The sequence below is a fragment of the Pseudophryne corroboree genome, chromosome 1 (genome assembly GCF_028390025.1).
Source record: "Pseudophryne corroboree isolate aPseCor3 chromosome 1, aPseCor3.hap2, whole genome shotgun sequence".
Lineage (NCBI taxonomy): Eukaryota > Metazoa > Chordata > Amphibia > Anura > Myobatrachidae > Pseudophryne > Pseudophryne corroboree.
In genome coordinates, this window is record NC_086444.1 from 888273362 (window position 1) to 888293396 (window position 20035).

At 49.1% G+C, this 20035-nt stretch overlaps 1 protein-coding gene across 4 annotated transcripts in view; it reads left to right on the forward strand.

The window, feature by feature from the left end:
* LARP7 (La ribonucleoprotein 7, transcriptional regulator) overlaps window positions 1-20035 on the forward strand; it is a 150462-nt gene that overhangs the window by 38376 nt on the left and 92051 nt on the right. For all 4 annotated transcript variants that reach the window (XM_063920150.1, XM_063920151.1, XM_063920148.1 and 1 more), the window contains exon 5: window positions 17731-17895. In XM_063920150.1, coding sequence (XP_063776220.1) covers window positions 17731-17895 — 165 coding nt within the window. The remainder of the gene's footprint in view (window positions 1-17730; window positions 17896-20035) is intronic.

Genomic DNA, 20035 nt, shown 5'->3' on the forward strand with positions numbered 1-20035 from the left:
GAGGAAGAACTAGAGGTGGAGCTACAAGCTCCAGAGGCAATAGAGGATGAGGTTGTGCTATCCTACAAACCAGAAAGCCAAGTATACAACTAAGCCCACTGCATGACTGGCTTCTCTTCCACCTGGGGCATCACGGGGTGGGAGCCCGACTAAGAAATTTCGGGGACATTTGGAAGAAAAATTGCTCAGACGCCTGGGTTTGTGAGGTCATCACACAAGGATACAAAATCCAATTTCTGCCTCCCCAACATTTTTTCACCACGGGTTTGCTAGTTTCTGTAGACAAAATACGGGTTCTACAGGAGGCGATCCAAAGACACTTGTCAACAGGTGTTACCCTACCAGAACTAAATCACCAACTACGACAGGGGTTTTACTCCAGCCTGTTCGTGGTTCCGAAACCTGACTGTTCGGTCAGACCCATCCTAAACTTGAAATCTTTCAATCCGTTTGTACGAGTGTTCAAGATGGAATTTCTTTGATCAGTTATCGCTGGACTGGAGGCGGGGAGTTCATGGTGTCTTTAGACATCAAGGACGCCTATCTTCACATTCCCATATGGCCTCCTCACCAGGAATATCTCTGGTTTGCAGTTCAGAACGCACATTATCAATTCCAGGTATTGCCCTTCGGACTGTCCTCTGCTCCATGAGTCTTCACGAAGGTGATGGCAGTAATGATAGCTCTATTACGCACTCAGGGAGTAAATCTAATACCTTATCTCGACGACTTTCTATTCAAGGCTCAGTCCAAGGAGCTTCTACTGCGGGACATTGGACTGACTCAGCAATTACTCATCCAACACTGGCCCTCATTCCGAGTTGATCGCTAGCTGCTGTTGTTTGCAGCGCAGCGATCTGGCTAAAAATCGTCACTTTTGCGCATGCGCGACGTACTGTCACAAAAGCTGATGCAGTTTTACATAAGGTCTAGCGACGCTTTTCAGTCGCACTGCTGGCCGCATAGAGATTGACAGGAAGTGGGTGTTTCTGCGTGGTAACTGACCGTTTTTTCGGGGAGTGTGTGTAAAAACGCAGGCGTGCCAGATAAAAACGCAGGAGTGGCTGGGGAAACGTAGGCGTGGCTGGCCGAACGCAGGGCGTGTTTGTGATGTCAAAACAGGAACTAAAGAGTCTAAAGTGATCGCAAGCTAGGAGTAGGTCTCGAGCTGCTCAGAAACTGCACAATCTTTTTTTTTTTTTTTTTTTTTGTAGCAGCGCTGTGATCCTTTCGTTTGCAATTCTGCTAAGATACACTCCCAGAGGGCGGCTTAGCGTTTGCACTGCTGCTAAAAGCAGCGAGCGAACAACTCTGAATGAGGGCCACGGTTGGATCTTGAACTTCCAAAAATCTCATACGCAGAGACTCCACTTTTTGGGGATGATTTTAGACATGGTTCAACAAAGGATTTTTCTACCTCAGGACAAGATTCACTCCATTCAGACAATGGTGAGACAGGTCCTATTACATTCTCGAGTTTCCATTTACTTATGCATCCGGCTGCTGGGGAGATGGTAGCCGTCTTTGAGGTTCTACCATTCTGCAGATTCCTTTCCAGGACCTTTCAACTAGATCTACTATCCCAGTGGTCAGGATCTCATCTGTTCCTCCATCAGCGGGTGCAGCTGACTGCCAGGACAAGGACGTCTCTTCTGTGGTGTACAAAATCGTCAAACCTATCTCAGGGGACGAGATTTGCCATATCCGAATAGACTTCTCACCACAGATGCCAGTCTCCGAGGTTGGGGAGCGATATTATCGAATTATCCGTTTCAGGGACGATGTTCTGCTCAGGAAGCTACTTTACCCATCAACATTAGGGAGGCCAATCCCGGGATTTGGGAATGAAAAACGCTCAATCCCGGGATTGCAGTAGGGATCAGTGAAGGGCAGTGGAGAAGGGTGTAGGGAGCAGCGCTGGAGGGTGGGTGTAGGTAGCGGCGCTGAAGGGAGGGTGGGTGTAGGTAGCGGCGCTGAAGGGAGGGAGGGTGTAGGTAGCGGCGCGGAAGGGAGGCTGTTAGAGAGTACTGCACAGAGGAAGGGTGGGTGTAAGTAATACTACTTACTATTAGGTGGGCGGCAGCCATGGACACACTGAATGCGGCGGCATTCCAAATGAAGCACCGGCCGCCAGCCTACCAGTGTTGGCGGACCGGCAGCCAATCAGGGAAGCGGCCGCAGCAGTCGCTCCTGATTGGCTGCTGCGGCAGCTTCCCTGATCGGCTGCCGGTCCGCCAACACTGGTAGGCTGGCGGCCGGGGCTACATTTGAAGTGCCGCTGCGTTCAGCGTGTGTTCATGGCTGCCGCCCGCCTAATAGTGAGTAGTATTACTTACACCCACCCTCCCGCACATGCGCAATGTAATCCCGTGAATCCCGGTATTGGAGGCTCCTATCCCGGGATTCAAATCCCGTCATTTTGGGGCACAAATTCCAGGATCCTGCCGATCACGGGATTGGCTTCCCTAATCAACATCCTCGAATTTAGAGCAATTTACAATGCTCTGAGCTTGGCTCTACCCTTGTTACAACACCGAGCGATATGTCTACAATCGGACAATGCCACGGCTGTAGCCTACATGAATTGGCAAGGGGGCACTCGCAGCAAAGTAGCTATGCGGGAGGTATCTCGCATTCTTCAGTGGGCAGAAGTCTTTGCGGAGGCAATATCAGCTGTGTTTATCCCGGAAGTCGACAACTGGGAGGCAGATTACCTCAGTCGACAAGATCTACACCCGAGAGTATGGGAACTTCATCCTCAGGTTTTTCAGCAACTGGTAACTCGGTGGGGACTTCTACAGATAGACCTCATGGCATCCAGACACAATCACAAACTGCCACGTTACTGCTCCCGTTCAAGGGGCCCACTAGCGGAGGCAGTAGATGCCCTGACAACTCCCTGGCATTAGTTTTGTATACCTATTCCCACCGTTTCCACTGCTACCTCGTCTTCTCAAACGAATCAAGAAGGAGAGGTTCGAGGTACTACTGGTGTCACCAGACTGGCCTCGCAGATCATGGTACGCCGATCTACACAAACTATTAAGGTCAGTACTCACTGGCCGATGCGGGAGAGATGTGTGCTGAGCGAACCGCTCAACACACATCTCTCCCGACACTCAGCACAGCGCGATGTGTGCTGAGAGTGCGGGGGACGCTCATTTCACCCAGCGGGTGAAATGAGCGACCTGCTAGATTGGCCTGCACGGCAGGCCAATCTAGCACCAGCGATAGCGATGCGCGGGGCTGCGCATCGCTTTCGCTGTGGGGGCTACACACGGAGCGATCCTGCTTAAAAGCTAAGCAATCTAGTCAGGTTGCTTAGATTTTAAGCAGCAATCGCTCCGTGAGTTACCCCTTTAATCACCGATCCGTGGCCTCTACCACTTCAAGAGTATCTTCTACGACAAGGCCTTTTCGTTTATCCAGACAAAGTGGCTGCGTTTGACGGCTTGGTTGTTGAGAGGACCATTCTGATGGAGAGAGGTATTCCGTCAGCTGTCATCCCTATTATGATACGAGCTAGAAAGGAGATTACCTCGCAACATTATTACATAATATGGAAAGCTAATGTCACTTGGTGTGAAAATCGTGGTACTTTAGCTACAACCTTTAAGCAGTCCAGACTTTAACTTTTTCTTCTTCTTCACTCTGGTTTTGATTCAGGCCTCAGCTTGGGATCTTTAAAAGTACAAATATCAGCGCTTTCTATTTGCTTCCAACAGAAGTTGGCATTGATTCCGGAGGTTCAGACCTTTTTCCAGGGTGTACTTAGACTGAGATCACCTAGGGTTACGCCTCTGGCTCCGTGCGATCTTGAATTGGTTCTATCTTTTCTTCAGTCTTCTGTTTTTAAACCTTTGGAGTCCACAGATTTAAAATATCTCGCGTGGAAGGTGATTTTGCTCTTAGCACTGTCTTCGGCCAGAAGAGTCTTGGAACTGGGAGCTCTCTCCTGTAAAACACTGTATCTTGTTTTTCATTCTGACAGAGCGGAATTACGCACCTGTTTGTCTTTCTTACCAAAGGTTGTTTCGGCGTTCCATATTAATCAACCGATAGAGGTTCCAGTTCTGACTGATACCTCCCCTTCGACACGGTCTCTGGATGTTGTCAGAGCCCTGAAGATTTACGTGGACAGGATCGCTTCTCTCTGCAAGACTGATGCCCTGTTTATTCTTTATGATGCTTCTCATCCTGGGTGGCCTGCTTCCAAACAGACTTTGGGCTGTAACACACGTGCCGGTTTCTCCCGGATGGCAAAAAGCCGGACAAACTTTGTCCGGCTTTTTGCCATCCGGGAGAAACCGGAAGATTCTCTCACACAACGGCTTTGAGCCGTGTGTGATGCTGTGCGCATGCGCAGCATTAAACACGGCTTGGACAAAAAACGTTGTGTGTGAAAGCTCCCCTTCACACACACGGTCCACTGACTGCAAAGACTGCCCGGCAGCCGGACCTTCCAGTGGATAGTTCCGGCAGCCGGGCCGGGGACGTGCAGTGTGTAAGGACACTACTCCTCACACTGTTCATTACAATGCCGGCACGGGAAAAAGCCATCCGGCTTTTTCCCGGCCGGCAAAAGCCGGCTCGTGTGTTTTAGCCCTTTCTCTAGCATCCATAAGGGATATTGGGGAATCTAGTACGATGGGGTATAGGAGCCATTGCACTTTTAATTTCTTCAACTGGGTGTGCTGGCTCCTCTCTATGCCCCCTTCCACAGGCAGTTTAGAAAAAAGTGCCCTCAGGAGAGGATGCACATCTTTTGAGCTCCAGAGAGTTTTCTTCAATTTTTTTTTTCTGTTTGTTATTTTCGGTATGCTGTCTGGGCAACAGCATACCTGCACTGTGGGAGTTAGGGGGGGATGGTCACCGGCCTTCCGAGGTGCAGAGCTGCTTCCCCGCTGCAGGACCACTGTCCTGAGGGGGAGTTGTTCAGCGAGGCACTGCGCCTTGGCTGTCACAGCCGCACTACGCCACACACCCCTAGCACTGCCTGAATGTAATATCGGTGGTGAGTACATACATTACCACTGTTCAAAGTGCAGCGGACCACGGGCCACGATCCTCCTGGGGGATCCCGCTAAGATCCCCTGTGTGAAACTAGCACAAAAACGCTTGACTAGCACTTGTTGTGATGTTTTGAGCTAAAAAGTAGACTTTGCCAGTATAATATATTAGTGTTACTCCGGCGCCAGGGGAGGGGCGGAGCTACATCAGAGCGGGACCTGAGGCGTTTTGGCACCTTCCTCTGCTTACTGCTGCCATCCACAGCACACAGTGCTTCCTGATTCCTCAGCCACGCTGGATAAATTGTGTGTTGCAAAGGGGGAGAGTCGCCTGTGTACACTATCTGGATCCTATTTAGGACAGAAATTGTTAGTGTTTACTGTATTATAGGGAGCTGACAGCCTCACTGGGGCTGTGCAGCTCGGCGTGTGCTGGTGTCCTCTCTCTCGTACAGTAGGGCAGGCTTGCAATATCACTGTCTGTGTGTATATCTATGTTGTTGTGCTTACTGTGAAACATGGGTAAACACAAACTCTGCAGTCCTAAGTCACACCAGATTCTCTCCATTATATACTGATCCTCTTTCTTGTGAACAATGCAGTTAATCTTCACAAATCAGTGAAGGAGCTGGGGGAGAGGGTCCAGAGCCCCACTGGTTAGGGTCTTTCAAAACTATGATGTTAGATATGTCATCCCAGCTCACTGCTAATGTGCAGAAGACTCGGCTACTACAACAAGCTGTTGCAGATTTAGCTGCTAAGACAGATGCACAGCCCCCTCTCTCATGCAGGTCCACAGAAACGTGGGTTACCTGATCAACTGATACATATGATATACAGGAGGATGGGGATGACCTGGATCCCAGTTCTGCTTAGGGTATTGCACCCCTAATTCTGTCTATACGGGATGTGTTAACGATCCCTCTAGAAGACGCTGCGTCACAGCAGTCGTTTTTCTTTGTACAACACAAGCCTAATGTCACTTTCCCTGACTCGACAGAGTTAGATGACCTATTCAAACAGGCTTGGAAAAATTAAGACGAAAAATCCACGTTTCTCCCTGCTGGTGAGACGCTCCTACCCGGGGCTGTCTGTCCAGTCCTTTCAGACTCACAGATTTCGATCTAAGGCCAGAGGTTCCTCCAATGCGACTAGAGTCACCAGCAAACCAGCAAGTACCAGCTCTCAGGAACAGTCCACCGGTTCTCTGTCCACTAAGGTCTCAGCATGATGGTGCCCACCCACCCCGAGGGGATCTCGAAGTGGGAGCTCGACTGCGTCACTTCAGTCGCATCTGGGAGACTTCCTGCCAGGATTCCTGGGTCAGAGATCTAGTTTTTCAGGGCCAGAAGCTGGAGTTCGACAGTACTCCTCCCCAATGATTTTTCAAATCAAGCTTACCATCTTTGGAGGATATGCAAGTTACGTTGCAACAGGCCATCCAAAAGTTGGTCCCATGTCATTGTTACACTACCAATGCCGCAACTCTGCAAAGGGGTTTTACACAAACCTGTTTGTGGTGCTGAAACCGGACGGTTCGGTCAGACCCATTTTGAATCTAAAATCCTTGAATCCTTATTTGAAGGTGTTCAAGATGGAATCCCTGCGAGCAGTGATTGTGGGCCTGGAAGAACAGGAATTTATGGTCTCCTTGGACATCAAGGACACCTACCTCCCATATTCCGATTTGGCCGCCTCATCAGGCGTACCTGCGGTTTGCCCTTCTGGACAATCGCTTCAAATTCCAGGCACTGCCTTTCGGCCTGTCCACAGCCCCGAGGGTTTTCACAAAGTTGATGGCGGAGATGATGATCCAACTCTGGGTCCAGAGGGGGGTCAATGTTGTCACTTATCTGGACGATCTGGTAAAAGCACGATAGAAGGAGCTTTTGTTGCTCCATATCGACCGCACTATCGATCTTCTGTCAGACCATGGATGGATCCTCAACTTACAGAAGTCCCACCTGGAGCCAACTCAGAGGCTCCTGTTCGTGCGGATGTTGCTGGATACTGTGGCCCAGAAGGTGTTTCTACAAGAGGACAAGGCGAGAACACTGCGGGAGATGGTCCGCATGGTGCTCAGACCTACTTGAGTGTCCATCCATCTTTGCATACTATTGATGGGAAGGATGGTTGCCTTATACAAGGCGATCCAGTATGGGAGGTTCCATGCTAGAACGTTTCAGTTGAATCTCCTGAGCAAGTGGTCCGGATCGCATCTACAGATGCATCGGATGATTCGGCTGTCACCTCAGGCCAGGATTTCCCTCCTGTGGTGGCTATTGTCCTCCAATCTCCTGGACGGCTGGATTTTCTTGATTCAGGATTGGACTCTCCTCGCGATGGATTAAAGTTTTCAGGGATGGGGAGCTGTCACCCAAGGGGCGCAGTTCCAGGGCGGTGGTCAGCCCTCGAGGCCCTCCTTCCGTTCAACATTCTGGAACTTCGGGCGATCTACAATGCTCGGCTTCAGGCCTCAACTCTGCTCAAGAATCACGCGATCCAGGTACAGTCGGACAATGCTCACGGACCAGGGATTCTCGGGCAAGGGCAATGGACACCCTGGCATGGCCTTGGACTTACCAGCTGGTCTACCTGTTTCCTCTGATTCCATTGCTCCAAAGGGTGCTAAAACGAATCAGGAATCAAAGTGCCTCGGATTGGCCTTGGAGGGCGTGGTACGCGGATCTTCTGGACATGTCCGTTGAAGACCCTTGGCCTCTACTCCTAAGAAGTGATCTTCTTCAACAAGGACCGTTCGTCTACCCGGACTTACGGCGTATTCGTTTGACGGCATGGAGGTTGAGCGAAACATCCTAGTTCACAAGGGCCTTTCCAAGAAGGTTATTGCTACCATGGTTCAGGCCAGGAAACCTGGAGGAGATATGTCTCTTGGTGCGAGAAACGCACGTATCCGCCTACTGAGTTTTACTTGGGGCGTTTATTACGTTTCCTGCAGGCTGATGTTGATAAGGGCTTACGTCTGCGTTCCATTAAGGTCCAGATTTCATCTCTCTACAGTTACTGAAATTGGCAGTGTTGACAGAAGTTCAGACCTTCTTGCAAGGAGTACTCCACATACAACCTCCTCTTGTGCCACCTATGGCATCCTGGAATCTGAATGTAGTTTTGGAATTTCTACAGTCCTCCTTGTTTGAACCTCTGATGATGGTAGAAGATAAGTACCTCACGTGGAAGACGGTGATGTTACTGGCCCTGGCTTCTGCTCGACGGGTCTCAGAACTGGAGGCCTTGTCGTGTAAAAGTCCCTACTTGGTCTTTTATGAGGACAGAGCGGAGCACCGCACTAGGCAGCAGTTCCTGCCGAAGGTTGTCTCTGCGTTTCACTTGAATCAGCCTATTGTGATTCTGTCCAGTTGTGGCACTTCTGCTCCTCCGGAGGCATTGGATTCTGTGCTAGCCTTGAAGATCTATATCAAGAGAACGGCTTGGATCAGAAAGACGGTTTCTTTGTTTGTGCTCTATGATGCACAGAAAAAGGGTTGTCCTGCTTCAAAGCAGTCCATTGCTCGTTGGATTAGACTTACTGCCCAACAGGCCTATGTGTTGGCAGCATTACCTGTTCCTAAATCTTGAAGGCTCACTCTACAAGATCAGTGGGTTCTTCCTGCGCGGCTGCCCGAGGAGTCTCTGCCTTGCAACTGTACAGAGCTGCTACCTGGTCGGGGAAGAACACCTTTGTGAAGTTCTACCAGTTTGATACCCTGACCAAAGAGGTTACCCAGTTTGGGCAGGCGGTGCTGCAGAAGTCTCCACACATTCCCGCCCTTTCTGGAAGCTTTGGGACATCCCCATCGTACTAGATTTCCCAATATCCCTTATGGATGCTAGAGAAAATACCGGTAAATCCCTTTCTCGCAATCCATTAGGGATATTGGGCGCCCGCCTCAGTGCGTTGACATTTCTGCAGGTTCTTGTTATATGGTTACCTGTTCAGCTGCTGTTACCAGCCGTTGCTGGTTGTTATGTTAGTGGTGTGTAGGTGTGTATATCTCACGACTCTTTGTTATCATATTTCCTTCTAACATGTCCTTCCTCCTTCGGGCACGTTTTTACGTATAACTGCCTGTGGGAGGGGGCAAAGAGGGGAGGAGCCAGGACACCCAGTTAAAGAAATTTAAAGAGCACTGGCTCCTTTGGACCCCGTCTATACCCCATCATACTAGATTCCCCAATATCCCTTATGGACTACGAGAAAAGGATTCACCTAGATAAAAGGATTTTTATCTAGGTGAATTCGCTTTACAGTCCGTCAAGCTTATCTGACATCATCCAGACATCCTCCACAGGCTTTTTTCAGCGCACTCTAATTGGTCAGTTGGTACCTCTGGGCGGCTGCCAGGGGGGGTCTCCCTGATCCAATTGTGTAGGGCAGCTACTTGGTCAGGCCGGCATACCTTCCTTAACTTTTACCGGTTTGATACATTCCCCGCTCCCATCTCTGTTTGGCCAAGCAGTGCTGCAGGGTTCTCATCACTCTCCCGCCCAACAAGGGAGCTCTGACACATCCCCACGGTCTTAAGCCTTCCAGTGTTCCCCTAGTGGATGAAGGAGAAAACAGGATTTTGGTACTTACCGGTAAATCCCTTTCTCCGATTCCACAGGGGACACTGGACGCCCACCCAGCGCTTCTTTCCCTGCCATGCTGTTTAGTTATTACAGTTACTTGTACATATATCGATATTAGGTTATTTATTCTTGGTTTTCATGTTCCTTCACTGTTCTGTTGTTGTTATTTCACCTCCTCGTCTGTTGTTGGGTCTTCCGTCTCTCCTCGGGCTCAGTTTCTCTAACTGGTCTAGAGGGGGAGGAGCCAGCCAAATGTTTAAATTCTTAAAGTGCCGGCTCCAACTACCACCATCTATACCCTCTACGGTCTTAAGTCTTCCAGTGTCCCCTAGTGGATGAAGGAGAAAGGGATTTACCGGTAATTACCAAAATCCTTTTTTTAGGGCAGGGGTGTTCAACATGAGGCCCTCCAGCTGCTGTGGAACTATGTGTCCCAGCATGCCCTGCCACAGTTTTGCTGTTAAGACATGCTAAAGCTGTGGCAGGGCATGCTGACATGTGTAGTTCCACATCAGCTGGAGGGCCGCATGATAAATACGCCTTTTGTAGACTTTGACAGAGTTGTCCTCCAGGTGCATATTTTGACCACTTGACAGAAAAGTTATTTTTCAAAAAAATCGCCTGAAATAGTCAGGGTTTTTTTAAAGCATTTAATTAGGTCAATAACTGCTGTTTTCCATAGTTATTAAGCTATTTTAGGAGGTAAATATGCTACTAGAGGAGGTAACAGCACCTGGAGGGAGGTCTCTAGCAGAATAATGTCACATTAACTCTCAACCCTCCAGTGGCTATAGATCCACCCAGTGGCATTGCCCCTCCACCCACACCAATGTACATGTCCGCACTGTGGCGTTACACCCGCCTCCCCCAATAAATAATAAATGTCTCACTGGCAATTAATCCCACCCACTAGCGACCAGTGACAATAGATCCCGGCCCAGGGTTTTTAATCCCACCCACTAGCGACCAGTGACAATAGATCCCGGCCCAGGGTTTTTAATCCTTGCCCTCATGCAGATATATTAATGCAGATAAGGCCATATGCTGCAGCTGATCTCTGCACCCTTGAGCATATTAGTGCTCAGAGTGGAATTGAAGTAAGTGGTCCATCCGCTCTAGAATGATAATTGTCAGTGATGTTGGCAGTCGAAGACCACCACATGCTGTAACTGTTGGAGAGCCAACGAGCAGGAGGAAATCTGTTCTGCACATTTAGTGTTTCTCTAACGTCCTAAGTGGATGCTGGGGACTCCGTAAGGACCATGGGGAATAGCGGCTCCGCAGGAGACTGGGCACATCTAAAGAAAGCTTTAGGACTATCTGGTGTGCACTGGCTCCTCCCCCTATGACCCTCCTCCAAGCCCCAGTTAGATCTTTGTGCCCGAACGAGAAGGGTGCACACTAGGGGCTCTCCTGAGCTTCTTAGTGAAAGTTTTAGTTTAGGTTTTTTATTTTCAGTGAGACCTGCTGGCAACAGGCTCACTGCATCGAGGGACTAAGGGGAGAAGAAGCGAACTCACCTGCGTGCAGAGTGGATTGGGCTTCTTAGGCTACTGGACATTAGCTCCAGAGGGACGATCACAGGCCCAGCCTGGATGGGTCCCAGAGCCGCGCCGCCGGCCCCCTTACAGAGCCAGAAGGCAGAAGAGGTCCGGAAAATCGGCGGCAGAAGACGTCCTGTCTTCAACAAGGTAGCGCACAGCACTGCAGCTGTGCGCCATTGCTCTCAGCACACGTCACACTCCGGTCACTGAGGGTGCAGGGCGCTGGGGGGGGGGGCGCCCTGAGACGCAATAAAAAACACCTTGGATGGCAAAAAATGCATCACATATAGCTCCTGGGCTATATGGATGCATTTAACCCCTGCCAGAATACATAGAAAAACGGGAGATAGGCTCCGCCCCCTTATCGGCGGCCTTATCTCCTCAGCACACTGGCGCCATTTTCCCTCACAGCTCCGTTGGAGGGAAGCTCCCTGTCTCTCCCCTGCAGTCACTACACTACAGAAAGGGTTAAATAAGAGAGGGGGGGCACTAATTACGCACAGTATTAAAGATACAGCAGCTATAAGGGGAAAAACACTTATATAAGGTTATCCCTGTATATATATAGCGCTCTGGTGTGTGCTGGCAAACTCTCCCTCTGTCTCCCCAAAGGGCTAGTGGGGTCCTGTCCTCTATCAGAGCATTCCCTGTGTGTGTGCTGTATGTCGGTACATTTGTGTCGACATGTATGAGGAGAAAAATGATGTGGAGACGGAGCAGATTGCCTGTAATAGTGATGTCACCCCCTAGGGGGTCGACACCTGAGTGGATGAACTGTTGGAAGGAATTACATGACAGTGTCAGCTCTGTATAAAAGACAGTGGTTGACATGAGACAGCCGGCTACTCAGCTTGTGCCTGTCCAGACGTCTCATAGGCCGTCAGGGGCTCTAAAGCGCCCGTTACCTCAGATGGCAGATATAGACGCCGACACGGATACTGACTCCAGTGTCGACGGTGAAGAGACAAATGTGACTTCCAGTAGGGCCACACGTTACATGATTGAGGCAATGAAAAATGTTTTTACACATTTCTGATAATACGAGTACCACCAAAAAGGGGTATTCTGTTCGGTGAGGAAAAACTACCTGTAGTTTTCCTGAATCTGAGAAATTAAATGAGGTGTGTGATGATGCGTTGTTTTCCCCCGATAACAACTGATAATTTATAAAATGTTACTGGCATTATATCCTTTCCCGCCAGAGGTTAGGGTGCGTTGGGAAACACCCCCTAGGGTGGATAAAGCGCTCACACGCTTGTAAGGGCTCTACCCTCTCCTGAGATGGCCGCCCTTAAGGATCCTGCTGATAGAAAGCAGGAGGGTATCCTAAAATGTATTTACACACATACTAGTGTTATACTGCGACCAGCAATCGCCTCAGCCTGGATGTGCAGTGCTGGGTTGGCGTGGTCGGATTCCCTGACTGAAAATATTGATACCCTAGATAGGGACAGTATATTTTTGCCTATAGAGCATTTAAAAGATGCATTTCTATATATGCGTGATGCACAGCGGAATATTTGCCGACTGGCATCAAGTCTAAGTGCGTTGTCCATTTCTACCAGTAGAGGGTTATGGACACGTCAGTGGTCAGGTGATGCGCATTCCAAAAGGCATTTGGAAGTATTGCCTTATTAAAGGGAGGAGTTATTTGGGGTCGGTCTTTCAGACCTGGTGGCCACGGCAACAGCTGGGAAATCCACGTTTGTACCCCAGGTCGCCTCTCAACATGAGAAGACGCCGTATTATCAGGCACAGTCTTTTCGTGGACAAGCGGGAAAAAGATTCCTCATTTCTGCCCCGTGACAGAGGGAGAGGAAAAAGGCTGCAGAAATCAGCCAGTTCCCAGGAACAGAAACCCTCTCCCGCCTCTGCCGAGCCCTCAGTATGACGCTGGGGCTTTACAAGCAGAATCAGGCACGGTGGGGGGCCCGTCTCAATGAATTTCAGCGCGCAGTGGGCTCACTCGCAAGTAGACCCCTGGATCCTTCAGGTGATATCTCAGGGGTACAAATTAGAATTCGAGACGTCTCCCCCTCGCCGTTTCCTAAAGTCGGCTTTACCGATGTCTCCTTCTGACAGGGAGACTGTTTTGGAAGCCATTCACAAGCTGTATTCCCAGCAGGTGATAATCAAGGTACCCCTCCTGCAACAGGGAACGGGGTATTATTCCACACTGTTGTGGTACCGAAGCCGGACGGCTCGGTGAGACCGATTCTAAATCTAAAATCTTTGAACACTTACATACAGAGGTTCAAATTCAAGATTGAGTCACTCAGAGCAGTGATTGCGAACCTGGAAGAAGGGGACTACATGATGTCTCGGGACATCAAGGATGCTTACCTTCATGTCAAAGTTTACCCTTCTCATCAAGGGTACCTCAGGTTTATGGTACAGAACTGTCACTATCAGTTCAGACGCTGCCGTATGGATGGTCCACGGCACCCCGGGTCTTTACCAAGGTAATGGCCGAAATGATGATATTCCTTCGAAGGAAGGGAATTTTAGTTATCCTTTACTTGGACGATTCCCTGATAAGGGTAAGATCCAGGGAACAGTTGGAGGTCGATGTAGCACTATCTCAGGTAGTGTTGCGGCAGCACGATTGGATTCTCAATATTCCAAAATCGCAGCTGGTTCCGACGACTTGTCTTCTGTTCCTAGGGATGATCCTGGACACAGTCCAGAAAAAGGTTTTTCTCCCGGAGGAGAAAGCCAGGGAGTTATCCGAGCTAGTCAGGAACCTCCTAAAACCGAGCCAAGTCTCAGTGCATCAATGCACAAGGGTTCTGGGTAAAATGGTGGCTTCCTACGAAGCAATCCCATTCGGCAGATTCCACGCAAGAACTTTCCAGTGGGACCTGCTGGACAAATGGTCCGGGTCGCATCTTCAGATGCATCAGCGGATAACCCTGTCACCAAGGACAAGGGTGTCCCTCCTGTGGTGGTTGCAGAGTGCTCATCTTCTAGAGGGCCGCAGATTCGGCATTCAGGACTGGGTCCTGGTGACCACGGATGCCAGCCTGCGAGGCTGGGGAGCAGTCACACAGGGAAGGAATATCCAGGGCTTATGGTCAAGTCTGGAGACATCACTTCACATAAATATCCTGAAGCTAAGGGCCATTTACAATGCTCTAAGCTTAGCAAGACCTCTGCTTCAAGGTCAGCCGGTGTTGATCCAGTCGGACAACATCACGGCAGTCACCCTCGTAAACAGACAGGGTGGCACAAGAAGCAGGAGGGCAATGGCAGAAGCTGCAAGGATTCTTCGCTGGGCGGAAAATCATGTGATAGCACTGTCAGCAGTATTCATTCCGGGAGTGGACAACTGGGAAGCAGACTTCCTCAGCACGACCTCCACCCGGGAGAGTGGGGACTTCACCCAGAAGTCTTCCACATGATTATAAACCGTTGGGAAAAACTCGACAGGTATTGCGCCAGGTCAAGGGACCCTCAGGCAATAGCTGTAGACGCTCTGGTAACACCGTGGGTGTACCAGTCAGTGTATGTGTTCCCTCCTCTGCCTCTCATACCCAAGGTACTGAGATTGATAAGATGGAGAGGAGTAAGCACTATATTCGTGGCTCCGGATTGGCCAAGAAGGACTTGGTAACCGGAACTTCAAGAGATGCTCACGGAGGATCCGTGGCCTCTACCTCTAAGAAGGGACCTGCTCCAGCAAGGACCCTGTCTGTTCCAAGACTTACCGCGGCTGCGTTTGACGGCATGGCGGTTGAACGCCGGATCCTGAAAAGGCATTCCGGATGAAGTCATCCCTATCCTGATCAAAGCCAGGAAGGATGTAACCGCAAAACATTATCACCGCATTTGGCGAAAATATGTTGCGTGGTGCGAGGCCAGTAAGGCCCGACGGAGGAAATTCAACTGGGTCGATTCCTACATTTCCTGCAAACAGGAGTGTCTATGGGCCTGAAATTGGGGTCCATTAAGGTTCAAATTTCGGCCCTGTCAATTTTCTTCCAAAAAGAACTAGCTTCAGTCCCTGAAGTTCAGACGTTTGTAAAAGGGGTACTGCATATACAGCCTCCTTTTGTGCCTTCAGTGGCACTTTGGGATCTCAATGTAGTTTTTGGGTTCCAAAAGTCACATTGGTTTGAACCACTTAAATCTGTGGAGTTAAAATATCTCACATTGAAAGTGGTCATGCTGTTGGCCCTGGCCTGGGCCAGGCGCGTGTCAGAATTGGCGGCTTTATCCTGTAAAAGCCCTTATCTGATTTTCCATTCGGACAGGGCGGAATTGAGGACTCGTCCTCAGTTTCTCCCTAAGGTGGTTTCAGCGTTTCACCTGAACCAACCTATTGTGGTGCCTGCGGCTACTAGGGACTTGGAGGACTCCAAGTTGCTAGACGTTGTCAGGGCCCTGAAAATATGTTTCCAGGACGGCTGGAGTCAGGAAAACTGACTCGCTGTTTATCCTGTATGCACCCAACAAGCTGGGTGCTCCTGCTTCTAAGCAGACTATTGCTCGTTGGATTTGTAGTACAATTCAGCTTGCACATTCGGTGGCAGGCCTGCCACAGCCAAAAATCTGTAAATGCCCACTCCACAAGGAAGGTGGGCTCATCTTGGGCGGCTGCCCGAGGGGTCTCGGCTTTACAACTTTGCCGAGCAGCTACTTGGTCAGGAGCAAATACGTTTGTAAAATTCTACAAAATTGATACCCTGGCTGAGGAGGACCTGGAGTTCTCTCATTTGGTGCTGCAGAGTCATCCGCACTCTCCCGCCTGTTTGGGAGCTTTGGTATAATCCCCATGGTCCTTACGGAGTCCCCAGCATCCACTTAGGACGTTAGAGAAAATAAGAATTTACTTACCGATAATTCTATTTCTCGTAGTCCGTAGTGGCTGCTGGGCGCCCATCCCAAGTGCGGATTGTCTGCAATACTGGTACATAGTTATTGTTACCAAAAAATCGGGTTATTGCTGTAGTGAGCCATCTTTTCTAGAGGCTCCTCTGTTATCATGCTGTTAACTGGGTTCAGATCACAAGTTGTACGGTGTGATTGGTGTGGCTGGTATGAGTCTTACCCGGGATTCAAGATCCTTCCTTATTGTGTACGCTCGTCCGGGCACAGTATCCTAACTGAGGCTTGGAGGAGGGTCATAGGGGGAGGAGCCAGTGCACACCAGATAGTCCTAAAGCTTTCTTTAGATGTGCCCAGTCTCCTGCGCTATTCCCCATGGTCCTTACGGAGTCCCCAGCATCCACTACGGACTACGAGAAAATAGAATTATCGGTAAGTAAATTCTTATTTTTTCTTTCTCCATTACACCACTGAGAAATAGGGGCACGTATCCTATGTAAGTAGAATACCTGCTTATTCTTTTCTTTTTCTAGAACTATTTTAGACAAATTGACTACAGCTGAATTGTGAAGTTTTTGCCTCTTATGTTCCCCCTTCATGCTCTCCTCTCTCTGCTAATAGTACATTGACCTCAACACTGAATTATATCTGCATTGTTTATTACATGTACAGATGTGTCCTTCTACATCTTTCCTCAATCCGCCACATAGCGGAAGATGCCTGCGTGTGTGAGCTGACTGGTTCCGTGTATCTCTTTTAGCATCAGGCATCTATTTGCCGAAGATGCGTCTTATTTGCATCGCTATGCGAATAGGATGCAAAAGCAGACTCTGCTAATTAAAATTATATGCAGCATGTCTATGTTCTCTGTGCGTCTGTGGCTGTATCTCCATACAAAATGGTACATTATAGTGTCAGTTGCTGTTTTCTAGGAAAACAATAAAGCGTAGCATTTCATATGCAGATACAGCCGCGGTTGCATAAAGAATATAAGCATGATGCATATTTTAATTTCACAGGTTGCTTGTGCGCCCCATTCGCATCGTTTTGCGAATTAAACACATTTTAATGGAGAAGTCGCAAGTAAAGATGCTCAGCGCTTCCGCGTCATACCACGGCATGGCTTGACTAGAAGACCTGTTTAACATACGGGGAGGCTAGCTATAAGTGGACACATCTGTAGTACCAACAAGTTTTTGTTTTATAGAATACATTTTGTCAGCCTAGGATGTAAATTAACTTCATTGCACTCAAAGCACACACACCCAGCGTTACTTTACATACCAAACACCAGGGGGTGGATGGGACTTAGTCTTGACATGTCTGTGCAATATGCAATATCTAGGAGCCAGGATGGAAGTGTAGGAGCCAGACTACCGCCCCCTTCTCCCCCAACAAACCAAAAAAAAAAAAAAAAAACCATGAAAACCAGCCCTCCACGGCTACCTCCCGGGCAAACAAATTACAGGTTTCACTTACCTTTTTTCTTTCTTACCCGTAGAGATCTGCAGTGATTTATCAGTCATGCATAACCTGTGAATGTAGTACTTTTTAGTTATGGCTCTTCTAGATATAATTCTGTAGAATCATTTGAAAGCCTGGGTTTTTTCTAACAGACCATATAACAGTATCCTACAGTACCAAGAGTTCTATGATCCACCTAGAAAAGCCTATTTTTGGCAGCCTACAAAACTGTTAACGTTGTCGGTTCATCTACCCTTACACAACTGCAGTTAACGTGATGTTTCTTGTGTTCTCAGGAGCTGCTGCCTAAAAACGTTACCCACGGCTGGATTGAACGGGTTTTTAGTAAATGTGGCACAGTGGTCTATATAAGCATTCCCCGGTACAAATCAACAGGCGACACAAAGGGATTTGCATTTATTGAGTTTGAGACTCGGGAACAAGCTGCTAAAGCAGTTGAGGTAATGATCCTTCTATTTATTATATGGCTGGTTGTAAGCATTCAAGCTTAAGTAGTGCGCAAAGTGGAAAGTGTTGTCAGTGTTCACCCCACGCTCTAAATTACGGGCGGTCCGCCCGGCAAGCATCCGCTTAGCACCCATCATGCAAGACCTCCTGACGCCCGGCAGCTTTTACCGCCACTGTGTCTGTCCCCGTGGCTCGCCCCAGTAGTGTGCACGTTCCCTGTCGTTCGCCCGGCACCCTCTCTAAAGTTAACATGTTTCCGGAGGAGACTGATGCTGGACGGACTTCCGGATGTGACTAAAGACAGTGTCACATCCGGTGCTCTGTCCAGCATCCCTCTCCGCCAGAAACATGTTAACTTGGGAGAGGGTACCAGTTGAACGACAGCGCTAAGCGCTCCATTCGGCATCCGGGGACGCACACACTGTGAAGTTGACGGAGGGCAGAGATACATTCCACTGCTTAGATGGAAGAGACGTGCTGTCTGGGTGGGAACAAATTGAAGAGAGTGGACATCTAGCGTCCGCTCTCTGTTCCTTATCACTGTGTTGTATAAAAAAAAATTGGTGGAGCTAGCAAGTGGGGGCAAAGACTAGAACAGGCCTGGCCAACCTGTGGCTCTCCAGATGTTGTGAAACTACACATCCCAGCATGCCCTGGCACAGTTTTAGCATTCCCTAATAGCAAAACCGTGGCAAGGCATGATGGGACTTGTAGTTTTACAACAGCTGGAGAGCCACAGGTTGGCCAGGCTTGGACTAGAAGTATCTGAGAGCTGTTTGTGGGGACAGTTAGTGTTCTGAAAAATAGTTTAAAAAACAATTGTGCCATCAAGTGGGGCAAAGTCATCTCTTTTTTTTTTCTGAGAACTGTTTGTGGGGGCAGTCAATATTTTGAAAAGCTGTTTGACCAGCTGTTTTGACCACTTGCCTGGCATGGTCGCATCAGATGCGACCATGCCTGCAAGTGCTTTATCTGACCTGGTCGCACAGGATGTGACCAGTCAGATAGAGAGTGTTAGCAGCGGCAGGGAAGAGAAACTTCCCTCCGCCTCCCTGCACTCTTCCCCCACTGATTGCCGTGCTGCTGATCGGTCAGCACGGCAGGATCCCCCCCCCCCTCCAGCGGCTGCAGACAATGGCAGCCACTGGGGAGTGTAAATGAACCCTTCAAGCCACCCCCAGACCCCCCTTATACCTGCAGGCTGTCCCGGCTTTTTTTTCTCTCATACGTCCTAGAGGATGCTGGGGACTCCAAAAGCACCGTGGGGTATAGACGGGATCCGTAGGAGACATGGGCACTTTAAGACTTTGAATGGGTGTGACCTGGATCATCCCTCTATGCCCCTCCTCCAGACTCCAGTTAGATTCTGTGCCCAGAGAGAAACATGTTTTTGAAGAAACTGGGATAGGAGAAATTGAACGATCCATTTCAGTTTTGATTAACTTGCATAGAGATGCTTTTGTGGGAGCTTTTAGAACGATGTATTGGTTGGCAAAAAACGAACTACCACATACTACATTGTATGTAAATTGACTTGAGCACTGTAAGGCTGTACATACTTATCCAATCTTGATACTGGAAAAAATGCAAATTACACTTCGGAAAGAATAATGCAATTTAGCTTCACAATTAAGATGCAAAATACTTAAACAATTACATTCAACAGAATATTTCTCTTGCGTCCTAGGGGATAGTGGGAATCCTTTTAGTACCATGGGGTATAGACTGGTCCACTAGGAGCCATGGGCACTTTAAGAAATTGATAGCGTGCGCTGGCTCCTCCCTCTCCTCCCTCTATGCCCCTCCTACCAGACTCAGTTTAGAAAATGTGCCCGGAGGAGCCTGTCACGTCTCTGGAAGTTTTTCTGCATTTATTTTCTCTGTTATTTTCAGGCAGGACTGGATGGCACCAGCCTACCTGCTACATGGGACTTAGGGGGGGTGAACGTCCCAACCACTCTCAGGTTTAACGGTCCCGTTCCCCGTTGACAGGACACTAGCTCCTGAGGGAACTATTTGCAAGCCCCACCACAGCGAGCGTACATTCCCGCAGCACGCTGCCACCCCTAACAGAGACAGAAAAAACAAGAGTGGTGAGTACTAAATCGACGTCCCAGTTAGCGGGTCGCCGGC